Source organism: Kogia breviceps, chromosome 20 (genome assembly GCF_026419965.1).
Source record: "Kogia breviceps isolate mKogBre1 chromosome 20, mKogBre1 haplotype 1, whole genome shotgun sequence".
NCBI lineage: Eukaryota > Metazoa > Chordata > Mammalia > Artiodactyla > Physeteridae > Kogia > Kogia breviceps.
The window spans coordinates 10,471,023-10,483,716 of NC_081329.1; the positions used below are offsets into that span (position 1 = coordinate 10,471,023).

At 52.3% G+C, this 12,694-nt stretch overlaps 1 protein-coding gene across 6 annotated transcripts in view; it reads right to left on the reverse strand.

The window, feature by feature from the left end:
• Nucleotides 1–504: 504 nt before the first annotated feature.
• FBXO25 (F-box protein 25) overlaps nucleotides 505–12,694 on the reverse strand; it is a 48,550-nt gene continuing 36,360 nt past the window's right edge. For 2 of the 6 annotated variants that reach the window (XM_067022647.1, XM_067022645.1), the window contains 6 exons: nucleotides 10,142–10,235; nucleotides 8,531–8,715; nucleotides 7,277–7,456; nucleotides 5,902–6,045; nucleotides 2,226–2,252; nucleotides 505–1,628 (listed from right to left, as the gene is read on the reverse strand). In XM_067022647.1, coding sequence (XP_066878748.1) covers nucleotides 1,539–1,628; nucleotides 2,226–2,252; nucleotides 5,902–6,045; nucleotides 7,277–7,456; nucleotides 8,531–8,715; nucleotides 10,142–10,235 — 720 coding nt within the window. In that variant the 3' untranslated portion in view covers nucleotides 505–1,538. Of the gene's footprint in view, nucleotides 1,629–2,225; nucleotides 2,253–5,901; nucleotides 6,046–7,276; nucleotides 7,460–8,530; nucleotides 8,716–10,141; nucleotides 10,236–12,694 lie in introns of all 6 variants that reach the window. The other 4 variants (XM_059049564.2, XM_067022648.1, XM_067022649.1 and 1 more) reach the window with 4 other exon arrangements.

A 12,694-nucleotide genomic window follows, 5' to 3' on the forward strand; every position in this document is an offset into this window, starting at 1 on the left:
TAACTAGAGAAAGCCTGCGCGCAGCAACGAAGACCCAACGCAGCCAAAAATAAATAAATAAATTTATATATTAAAAAAAAATACAGAAACAACTCGCCAGTAACCTTTCAGAAGACATGTCCTACCTCACAGCCTCTTCACGTCCATCTTCGGGGGAGAAAGATGCTGCCTTCCATCCTCGCCAGTGCTCTGGAAACATCCTTACAAACAACTGACTCGTCTCCCTGGTTCTGCTTCTCGTTTATCGTAGGAGATCGTCAGATGCACAAAAGTGCACACGTGGTGATGCTGATCACGAAGTGATCTGTCCCAGCTGTGTGGTACCACGTCACCAGGAAAAACCGTATTTTTCACAAACACTTTTGAAAAAGTGGCTGGTTATAAAATGAAAACAGTATATGTGATGTTTACGGTTTTATGAAAGCTTTCACCCAATACACACAGAGGGAAACTATCATTTGACAATTAAGCATAGTCTTGGCTGTGTCAGTTCAGCACAGAATGTAGTGAAAATACAGACTCTTTATTTACAAATATGCAAAACAGCAAATTTCCATGTGCTAAGAAGGAAGTAGAAATGACCTTGCTTGGGTCCTTGACCCTGTTCAGTCTCCCCTACACCCACCGGGGCCATTCCTGCATTCCTTCTGGCAAGCACAGCTATCCCTGGGTGGCAGGGTTATATGCAAGTTTCATTCTTTTATAAACCTTTATTTTCAAAATTTTCTAAAATGTACATGCAATATTTTTAAAATAAAACAATCTTTGAAAGGTTTCAATAAATGATATCAAAATCATTGATACTACTTCCTTCAGTAAGATGCAAAACTGAGGAAGTTAAAATCGGTAGATAAACATGATTTATTACTTTGCCTGCAAAAGGGGATTCAGAGCAGTACAGTGCAGGTCACACTGGGCTGGCCCCCGGGTCAGGGTGCCTGCCTGCCAGCATCGGGCCGTGAGCCCAGGACCACAGCCCCAGACTCACGCCTCTGTGGGTCTCGGATGTCTGCACAATTCACAACCCAACGCTGAGCACTCAGACGACATGCACATACTTCCCTGGGTTCCTTCTGTATCCAAGAGGATTCACATGGACACGACCAATACAGTTAAAATACATCTCAAGAAAAATAAATAGTCTGCACAATGTCCTTACAAGGATCAATGACCTATCCCCGCCCCCAATCACTACAAAATCAGGAAACTATCATTTGACAATTAAGAAGCGTATGCTTGGCTGTTAGTGTCAGTTCAGCACAGAATGTGGTGCTGAAAATACTCTCTTTGAACCACATTCACAAACATGCAAAGTTGCCCATTTTAATGCGCGGAGAAGAAAAGAATTTTTTAAAGAAGGAAGTAGAAATGATTCTCCTTGGGTTCCCCGATCCCGCTTCAAAGGTGGAAACAACAGGTGTTCCTGCCCGCAGGCGCCAGGGCAGTTCTCCACGCCCTCCAGCCTGGGCACCAGGTCACGGCTCAGTCACGGAGGACACGTCCTACCACGCTGCCCAGGCCACAGCGCAGCAGGGCCCTTAGAACTTGAAGAGGTCGATGAAGTGCTGCGGGGACACGGGCGTGAAGCAGCTGTCGGGGTCAGTGGCCGTGCAGGGGTGGCCCGAGTCCTGCGGGAGGAGTGGGTCGTTACCATACAGGGCGCGTTTCTGGAGGGAACGCAGCTCAGAAGTCGCCAGCTGCTTGTTTAAACGCGCCCCGGACCCCACCACAAAGGTGCGTGGACAGCAAGCGATGAGAACTACAAAAACGAAGGCAGCCACGCGGCTCCCCAGGGGAGAGACTTCCCGAAGGAATTCCCGCTCCAGTGGATGCGGAGACGGGCCGCCCTGAGTTGGGGCCCCAGAGGGAGCCCTGGGCTCTGCGCCCCCGTCCTGGCCGCGCTCCTCCCCTCCCGCCGAGGGTCAGGGTCCACCCCAGGACCTGTTCTCGGCACCACCACCCCCCACTCACCCAAGGGCCCAGCACTGCGTCCCGCAGCAGAAACGGGGCTCAGGTCAGGAGACAAAGCAGCCTCGGGACTGGAGGCCAGTTAGGCCGAGGACCTGGCGGCCAAGTCTACACCCTCCCTCTGGTCTACAGGGCAGCTCATGGGACCCCCCGGTCATGGCGAAGCAAGCAGGCCAGTCGCACATGAGCAGAGGGTGCGGCCTGAGGGGCACCGGCCTCCTGGGGACGCGCGCAGACGCGGGCGGAGCAGGAGGTACCTCGAGTAATAAAGCAAGGCGGCAGTCCTTGGAGACGGCGGAGAAAGGGTCAGGAAGGAGTGCAGAGAAGGGAGGAAAAAAGGGAAAACAGGGTTATTAGGAAAAGCCAGACTGTACTTAGCATTTAGGCTGGACGCGTATTATTTACGAAAATGGCTAAAATCATCGGGTAGCTGAATCAGAGGCACCATCCAGCACCTGAAGGGCCACAGCACCCGCAGGCCATCTGGGACACTGCCACAGTTTCCACTTCCTCGAGTCTCGGACTGACAACTGATGAGGCTGCAGAGCTAAATAATTGTCGGAACTGTTCACTGAAAGTGCGCAGAGCGACCCTGACGCGTACGGTTTACACTGCAAATATTTATGGCACGGGCTTCCCTGGCGGCGCAGTGGTTGAGAGTCCGCCTGCCGGTGCAGGGGACACGGGTTCGTGCCCCGGTCCGGGAAGATCCCACGTGCCGCGGAGCGGCTGGGCCCGTGAGCTGTGGCCGCTGCGCCTGCGCGTCCAGAGCCTGTGCTCCGCAACGGGAGAGGCCACAGCAGTGAGAGGCCTGCGTACAGCAAAAAAAAAAAAAAAAAAAATTTATGGCAGGTTTCTCGGAAGCTCCCTCATTCCCTCTTCACTGTCTGAGAGTCAACTCCGTGGAATTCAGCGCGCGAGCCAGATTCCATGTGAGCCCAGGCGCCCCCGAGCCCGGCTCCCGCGCGGACTCCTGCTCATCCACGGTTTTCAGCTCGAGGTCAGCACCAACCTGCCGCTCTCGCCTCTTGCCGGCCCGGCCACCTGGCCCGGCTTCCTCACCCTCGCCGGAGACGGGGGCTGGCGCAGCCCCCATCAGTGTGGGCTGGGGCCAGCAGCCTCCCTGCTCCGGCCACAGACCCACAGTGTGGACCTGGCAGTGGACACGCCGAGACAAAACAGGACACGGGGTCCTGATTCCCAGCCTTTAACTGGACTCATCCTGTCCGGCTTCCAACTCACCCAACCCCCAGTGTTGACCGAAGTTCCATGAAGTCGAGAAACTCAGCTGGAGGATGGGCAGGTGGAAGGAACACAGCGGTCTCGCGTCACTACTCAGCGACCTGGGAGGGCCGCCCCACGGAAGCCAGACCCCGAGCCGGGCACCTGCGCTCACCCGGGTGACTCGGCTCAGTGACTCCAGGACCGTGGTGCACAGTTCTTAAGCCCAGTATTTCCCCTCCTTTCACTTTGGAGGAGTTCCCACAAAGGCAGGTAGAAAACTAACCCCCAGACTCCAGAGAGTGAAGCCAGAACAGACAGGACGGCTGGGGCAGCTGAGAGGTGAGAGGTCAGAGCCCAGGCCCACGTGGGCGGAAGAGGACAAGTCTGGCAGCGTGCAGGAGCCGGACCACGGCGGGTCCCCACCAGCACCCGGCGGCATCTGACGGTGTCACGCTGCCGTCTCCCCATCAGCAGAAAGTGCTGGCGAAGGTGAGTCAAAGCGCGGGGGCCACTTCTGAGCACCAGCCCCCACTGCTTAACCTTCACGACTCCGCATGGCAGGTCTGCCCTGACAGGAGGCTCCATGAGGCTGGGAACTGGGGTGAGGCCACGGGATGGTGCGGAACGAGCTGAGGGGAGAGTCCGGTCAGCTGGGGCAACGCAGGGGGCCTTCCTCGGGAGCTGACACTGCCAGCAGTTTCCACCAGAAATTCCAGAGACTCATCTTTTTTTTTTTTTTTTTTTTTTTTTTTAAATTTCCACCCACAGATTCAGAATAAAGTTGGAATGGCCTCTAGGAGAAAAAGCTGCAATGTGACTCCATGGGTGGACTGAGCCAGGCCCTGAGGCCTGAGGCTGCATGGACATCGAGGTGCTCAGCCTTCAAGGCAAGACTGAACATTGCAGAACCAAAAGACCAGCAGGAGACACTTGTTCTGAATTTTCATAAACAAAAGAATCTGCAGGCCAATTCTTCTGGAAACCTAAAAAAAAATCACCTCTCAATTTTAAAAAATCCAGAACTTCCGTGCTTCTCGATGCCTCAGCAGCACATTCTTACACCAACAACAGGGAGCCTAAGGAGGGTGCTTCTCTGTTCACTACTTCGGAGACAGGGCTCCCACACTCTGCAACGGCATTCTTAGAGAAACACCCGTCACACGCAAGGGCGGAGACTTCCGCCCCAGGAAGAAACACCGCTCCTCCCAGTCTCTCTCTGGGATAAAGCGGTCTGCTCAGGAGAACAGAAAACCCTGGGGAGGAGCGCCAGTTCAGAGCAGCAACCAGACGGTCTCATCTGCTCTGACTCAGCCGTGAAGATGCCTCCTCACGTGTTTTCCACGGGCACCTGCCCGGGTGTGCGCTTCTACCCCTGGGATCGGGACCAAGGGCACACAATAAGGGCTCCGCTCCATGTACTGTCATCCCGCTGATTCGCCCGCGTCCCCGCGGAACGCCGCCGGCACACCGGCGAGAAGGAGCGCGACGTGCCCCCGCCCCAGAGGAACAAGGTTCCACACAACAGCCACTGCAGCCACGTAACACGTTTCTCCTTTTTAATTGTGTGGGAAAAGCTACACTAGAATACAAAACAACAAATTACCAATAACGTGACCTCCTGCTGGTCATGAGTGGGGACAGCAAGACCTGCTCGCCTGCAGCACAGGAGGTAAAGCTCTGTTGACACAGGGACTCTCACCCCAAAACCACGGGTTATAGTTAAAAAAGAGCCACATTACCACGGATATAATCTGAAATGAAAACAATTTAAAGTAGTCATTTCTCTTCCAACAGTTTACAGTCTGCCATGTAATCCATGCAACAAATTACAGATAAACGAAGAGCAAAAGAAATACACAAAGAGCCAAGGTGCTGACCAGGCGGAAGGCCTGTGGCCCTGCAGCCACACCCAAGGACACGGAGGGGCAGGCGCAGACCGTCTGCCAGTTTCGCCACTTTTCTCCCTAGTGAAATTTCACAACGTTAATAAGCAAATTCAAACTCAAGGCAAACTATGGAAATGATTTTACTGAGAGGAGGTGCACGGAAGCACCCCACTCCCCCGCCCTGGAAACTTGTTTTTATCAGCATCTGGACAGGAGAGTAAGGGAGCCAGAGAGGGAGGGGATGGGCCCAGACAACTGCGGACACGGCTCAGTCTGCACCGAGGACCAGACTTGCTACGTGTGGCTCGAACACATGAGAGACCCGGGCACCTTCGTGGGCCTCGCCTCTGCTCCAGGCACAGGGCTGTGAGGAGAAGCCCCCTGGAGGCGCCGTCTTCAGGGGTCCCAACAGTGGAGGCTAAGGCCAAGTGTAGAGGACAGGTGAGGGGTCCCCCTCGGCTTCCAGAAGAGGGTGGGGGATCCTGAGCCTCATCTCAGACTGAGCCTCAACAACAGCAGAAAGTAGCCCCACCAGGACTCGGGCCGAGGCACCAGCCAGCGCGCTCACCGCCCTCGGGGACAGGCCCCCACCTGCTACCACAGTGCAAGGCGGCGGGGTGGGTGGCCCGACGTTCAGGTCCAACCGCAAGTTGTTCTACTTTTGTGAACCTGTTCCCCCGCCCCAGTCCTTGGTGATACATCATTATCTTATCACAAATACAAGTTGCCTTTTTTTTTTTTTAAAAACCATTACCGTTAGGTGAATAGTTTGTTTCTCCAAATTTTAATCCTCAAACTCCAAGAGTACATCTGAAATGTTTACCTTCCAAAAGAGGATGCTGCAGTGCCGACAAAAGTGCAGCGTGTCTCCATACTGTTCCTTAGTGGGGTAATGTTTCTGAAGCGCAAAATACATCAACTTCCATTCGATATGACCTTTTTCTGAAAGGATCAAGTGTCTACAAAACTAGACAAACAAAATTCTGTTCAGAATCAGATGGTTTTCATAGCATAACAATTTTAAAAGTAATATACTGCATGAAACATTCAATTATTTGCAATTAAATTTCAAATATAATTCAGTCTGTACAATGGAATACCATGCAACTGTTAAACGGACTTAAAGGTTCTGATCTGGAATGATGTCCACGACATACTATTAAGCTAAAAATAAGTTACATACATCATGTATCTGCCAGGGACTTGTAACTAGAACACAAAAAGAAAACTCGGTACCAGAAAAGACAATCCAAATACAAAATGGGCAGAGGACTTGAAAAGACATACAAATGGGCAACAAGCACATGAAAAGATGCTCAGCACCTCAGGCATCAGGGATGGGAGGAGGCAGCACCTCACACCCCCCGTGAGGCTGTGACCAAACACTCAAGAGTAACAACAGGTGGGGACGAGGACGTGGAGCAGTCGGGGGCTGCCCGATGGGGCAGAGACTTTGAGAGACAGCTTCTCGGTTCCTCAGAACATTAGACTCCACTCCAGGGCGCCGTCCCCCACCCCGCCCCGAGACGGGGAACCACGGTGGCCCCGTGGCCTGGCCGCGCCCAGCCTCACCCCCGCCAGCACGCACTCCTCCGTTTCAGGGCCTGAACCTGCTCGTCGCCAGGACACCCCTGCCCGCCATGCCCTCCGGGATGGCCGTGTCCACCTGGGGGACAGGCACGTGACCCCACACGTCCCCCGAGCCTGTGTCTGAAGAGACACGTGACGTCTGTCCCCTCGGCGAGGAGCCCCTGGGGCAGGATCGCATCCTGGCTCGTCCGAGACTGTCCCCTGCCCTTCACGCTGCCGTGCGTGTCGTGGACGCCCAGCTGTCGGTGCTTCCCTCCAGAAACAACACGGGGCAGGGGATGAGGAGGGGGCGACGATGAGGGGGACACACAGGAATCCGCCGGTCCCCGTGGCTAGTCCCGGTCCTGGGAGGACAGGGGTGCCGGGAGCGGATGGCCACCCATGATCTCAGAGGTGACACACCACCCGGAGAGAGGCCTCGAGTTACGAGAAAGACGAGGGGCCCGTCCCCGACGGGAAGAACCTGCTCTTGTTCTGCTTCTCTGTTCTGGGCTGTGTTTAGAATCACAGCTCTTTCTCAACATGAAGAACAAGCTTTCCCGTAAGTGATTCTAGTCCATTCCCCGAAGTGGCCAGGCCTGGCCGCGGGGGCCGGAGCCCGTGCTCACCTGCTTCTCGCCAAAGTGGTACTGGCAGAGCTTCTTCCACAGCCGCCGGTCCTCGCTAAGCGCGGACAGCGTCGGGGTCACCTGACCCAGAGTGACGATGTCCCACCCATCCGAGAGCCTGTACAGGATGTTGCTGAGCATGTGCACGGGAAGGTCGCTGAGCGTCAGGCCGCTGTCCACCTGCTGGGAGGACGCGCGCACTTACTCCAGTGAGAAGGCGCGGGAGCGCGGCGCTCACGCTGACGTCTGAGGCCCAGGCGACGGGAAGGCGGCCCGCCCCTCCTTCCTCCCCACTTCTCTCCAGATAACGCCCAGCAGCGGCCCTGCCTGGACCTGCGCGACAAGCATTCCCTTCCCTGGGGATCCCGACCACTGACACCCACGCTCCCCGAGTTCGCCAGCTGACGAGGCGTCACCACGCGTCAGCTACTAGGGGACGTGGCACCTGGCCACGTCTATCAAGGCCTGGATAGTAGACACACCCCAGGTGCATGTGTCTTCAGGCAGGTGGCCCTCACAGCCCAAGCCCCTGCCCGTGGGAACGAGGTGGGGTCTGTGCGGCGCTCACATCAAGGCCGCCTGGACACTGGATGTTAGATCGTCCCTTGTAACTGCAGGGCCTTAATTAGGAAATCATTGCTCTTTGTAAATCCCACGTTTAGATAGCAAATAAATGGCCCAAAGTTACGGTGTTCCAGGGCCACCTTTGAAAGCAACCAGAGATAAATAAAACACAACCTAAAACACTTACTTTAGTCAACAGGGTCAACATTTTTCTTGATGAAACTAGTTACCAGAATAAACAAAAAACATCAGAACAACTGGAGTGATCTGCATGCTCCTTTTGAACTATAAACACATGTACACACCATGCAACATACAACACACCAACCCTAGAGAAGCAACAGCAGATGAACAGAGTCACTACTATACAATTTAGCCTTAATTCATTGAACGTTATTTTAGCCTGAAATACCTAATCGCCTATAAAGGTAAATTAATTCACCACCTCATCATCCACAGGATCAGCTCTTTTTAATAATTACCATCCCCACCATCTTTCCAATGACACCTATAACCCATTAAAGGGTCTTCTGGTCTTAATCCATCTTACAACAGTTTAATATTTATGAAATGTAAAGGAAAAAAACCTTTGGGAAAGCTGTAATAGTCTTTCACATACGCTTAGAAGTAACAACAGTGTTCGTAATAGAAAAACAGAGCGTACTCACTTGTAGGCCAAGAAATGCATACCTCAGTCATCTGAAGATTCTGTAGCTGTTGTTGCCAGTTGAGAATAGTTTCTAACCGGCAAACCCAAATGTTGATATTTCCCACCAGAACGGACTTCCCCACTCCTCTAATGAGAATGCAAAGAGTAGAGCTTAGGTCTTGGAGAAGATCTTTGATTAGGCGAGGGTTTTGGTGGTCATCGAGAACTGGAACAAAAACAAAAACAATGCACTGATACAGTCAAGCCCCGCTGTTAAGAATGACCTGCTTTCACAGCCCAAGGGCCCATTAACAGATAACACAGATATGCAGAGTGTGATATATACACACGATGGAATATTACTCAGCCTTAAAGAGGAAGGAAATTCTGATGTGCTACAACATGGATGAAACTTGAAGGCCTTATGATAAGAACCAGCCACAGGGTTTCCCTGGTGGCGCAGTAGTTGAGAGTCCGCCTGCCGATGCAGGGGACATGGGTTTGTGCCCTGGTCTGGGAAGATTCCACATGCCGCGGAGCGGCTGGGCCCGTGAGCCATGGCCGCTGAGCCTGCGCGTCTGGAGCCTGTGCTCCGCAATGGGAGAGGCCCACATACCGCCAAAAAATAAGAACCAGCCACAAATGAACAAGTATTGTGTGATTCTCCTTATATGAGGTCCTTAGAATAGTCAAATTCACAGAGACAGGAGGTAGACGGTGGGCCCCAGGGGCTGGGCAGTGGGGGGAGGGTCGTGCTGGTTGGTGTTTATGGGGACAGAGTGTCAGCTCTGCAAGGTGAGCTCTGCAGATGATGGTGGCGATTGTTGCACAATGATGTGAATGTACCTAACGCCACTGAGCTGTGCACTTAAGAGTGGCTAAGATGGTAAATTTTATGTATATTTAACCACAATAAAAAATTATGCTCTAATTTCACTGCAACTCCAAAGTGGCATTTCTGAGATATCACAAGTGTGATGAGATTTTAAAACTTCAAAATATTGTCTGATAATGTATTTTTGGTTGAGTCTACAGTTTTGCCTTTAAACCTGTCAGTCTCTGTTTCCTTTTATACTTAATCATGAGAATGGATATTTAAAATGGCATATATATGCATAAACTCAAAGTTCTGTGTATTACTGGCCACTAACTAATCAGGACAAACATTGAATTAAAATTACAGGCTTATCTGATGCCTAAGAACTAAGTCAGAACCTTGTTAATTATAGAAACACTACACAGCTAAGGTGAGCTGTGACTAGTTACCCATGAAACAGTACGTGTCTTTTTAAAACTCAGGGATTAATTACCTTTCTCTGGGACTTCCCTGGTGGTCCAGCAGTTAAGACGCTGCGCTTGCACTGCAGGGGGCATGGGTCTGATCCCTAATTGGGGAACTAAGATCCCACATGCCACGCAGTGTGGCCCCAAAACAACAAAAAAATTATCTTTCTCATTACAGTATGTTCTTCTGTATGCAAAAGCACCTTTTAAAGAACAACAATAACATGAAGAACTGAGCAGCCAACCCGAGCCCTTGCCCTTGCCCTGACACCATTAACACTGGGGGGAAATAAAAGAAAAATCCAATCTCCTTGTACCGAATTTCTAATTAAGATTTAGATTATTAAAAATATCAGTCATCACCTTACCTTTTTGAACGATTTTATCCAGAACGTTGAAGTAGTTCTTCTGGGCCACACCGCTCAGCGAGGTCAGCTGGGACTTTGCGATCAGCTGCAATAGCTGTGGGGGGAGGGGTTACAGGTGAGCATCACCTCTGAAGGGAAACGCCCCCAAGTGACAGGGAAGGAGAGCACAGGCTGCAGGCCGTGACACCCTCCCCACGACGGCACATCTTTAAGGGTCCACCCAGCGCCCTGCTGTGCCCTCTCCTCTGAACGTCCCAGCCTCACAGGAGCCGAGCCGGACCCTCCCCGACAGCCTCACATCACACCTGCCCCTCCCACAGCTGCTGCCCGTCCCAGGCTCCCGCTCCGTCAGTGGCTCGGCTGCTCTCAGCCCCCGACACCGGCCCCCATGCCGGCATCCGGCGGGGAAGGCCTGGGAAGGACGGGACAGCCTTCCCGCTTCTCTGTCCCAGTGCTCTCCCCTCCCCTCTGCTGCTCCGGGGAAAGCTGGTTGTCACAAACACGGCTCATCAGTATCAGTCCTCGGTGAACCCATGGCCCACCCCTCTGTATAAACTGGGTCTCAGGAGTCCCGTGTCAGCCACTTCCCCGCGTCCCCTCACGTCCTGTAACTTCCGCCGCCCGCGCCGGGCCTCGCCCTGGGCCACACGTGTCTGTGGTGTGGTCCAGACCTGCCTCTGCCAAGTCCCCGCCACCTGGACACATCCATTCACTTCTTCCCATACTGTTTCTGCCCAATTTGAGCCACTTTGGGTAAGCCTTAAACAGATTTTAGAATCTGTGAATTACATCTGCCTATTTCTCTGAAAAAGGAATTTTCCATCCCTCCTTTTCAATCCTCCTAGCTGCCTCTGTGAGTTTCCAGAGGGAGAAAAGAAAGTGCTAACTCACATACTCACATTGCCATGTTGACCGTGGAAGTTAAAAAAAATTACAAATACAACAATCACATGATGATTGTTGGGAAAAAAATCATTCTGCAACTTCCAGTATATTTACATAAAAGTGTCCTATACTGCAGTGAATACAGAAATAACACTCCAGGGCCCTGGCCAGAGAACACCTGAGAAGCCCAAGGCTACAAGGTCAGTCCCCTTGCTCCTCAATCTTTTTTTTTCTCTTAACATCTTTATTGGAGTATAATTGCTTTACAATGGTGTGTCAGTTTCTGCTGTATAACAAAGTTTATCAGTTATACATATGTTCCCATACCTCTTCCCTCTTGCGTCTCCCTCCCACCCTCTAGGTCGTCACAAAGCAAAATGTTAGCATCTTCCGTCTTCTGTGTTCGACCAGCATCACAATCAGCACCACTTTAACGCTGACTCAGATCCTTTCCCCCTGCCTGCATTTACAACCAAATTAGAGACCTGAGGCCAGCTTCACTGCTAGCAACAGCCGGAAGGGGTGGGGCTCCCAGGGCTGACCCAACAGACCGAGCCACCGGCCCTGGGCAGTAAGTAACAACCAACCTTCCCTGACAGGCTCCCTGCTCTCAAGACCCTCAGGACCTGAGAGAAACAGACCAGAATATGCAAATACATGCCTCTCCTGCTCCGCAAAGAAAAATGAGAGCGCGGAACCCGTGGGCCGTGGCCGCCAGAGAGCCGTCCAGGGAGCCCCCGGGACCCCCAGATCTAAGCTACTTCCCTGGCACCACTGCCGCCTCGCTCGTGTACAGTGCAGGGTCCCGGGGCCCCACGAGGATGCTGCACACGCTGAATCCAGCCCTGAGAACGCGCCATCTTCCACCACGGCAGACGCTGCGAAGATGGGCATGGGAGGACACAGGCACTCTTTATTTTTAAATCGAGAAATTTTTTAAAAACTTATTTAACTTCCATATGGTAAATATTAATAGACAAAACCCACATAAGCAAATCTCTTTGTGGTCCTCAGTAGTTTCAAAGTGAGGAGGACCCCTGACACCAGGTCTTAGTCTGAGAATGGATATTCTGTCACAAAAGGGAATAAGATTCCAACGACCCCCTCCTATCATCAACAAAAACTACAGTTTTCTAATACCACGTAAAAAAATCCTTTAGAGGGCTTCCCTGGTGGCGCAGTGGTTGAGACTCCACCTGCCGATGCAGGGGACGCGGGTTCGTGCCCCGGTCCGGGAGGATCCCACGTGCCGCGGAGCGGCTGGGCCCCTGAGCCATGGCCTCTGAGCCTGTGCGTCCGAAGCCTGTGCTCCGCAACGGGAGAGGCCACAACAGTGAGAGACCCGCATACCGAAAAAAAAAAAAAAAAATCCTTTAGAAAAAGGCTGAACTCACTGGCAGAAGGCGTGGGGTTGGCACGGTGGGTGAGCTAGTTATTCACAGGGCACCCACCAGAAAAACCACCACAGTGGGATGTGCAAACAAAAGAGTGACCATGTTAATAGATGACAGTGAAATTTTAGGTTAAAACGGTAATTAACATAAAAGTGCAGAAGACAATTTTTTTTTTAAATTTATTTTTTGGCTGCTTTGGGTCTTCATTGCTGTGTGCAGGCTTTCTCTAGTTGTGGTGGCGAGCGGGGGCTCCTCTTCATTGCAGTACGCGGGC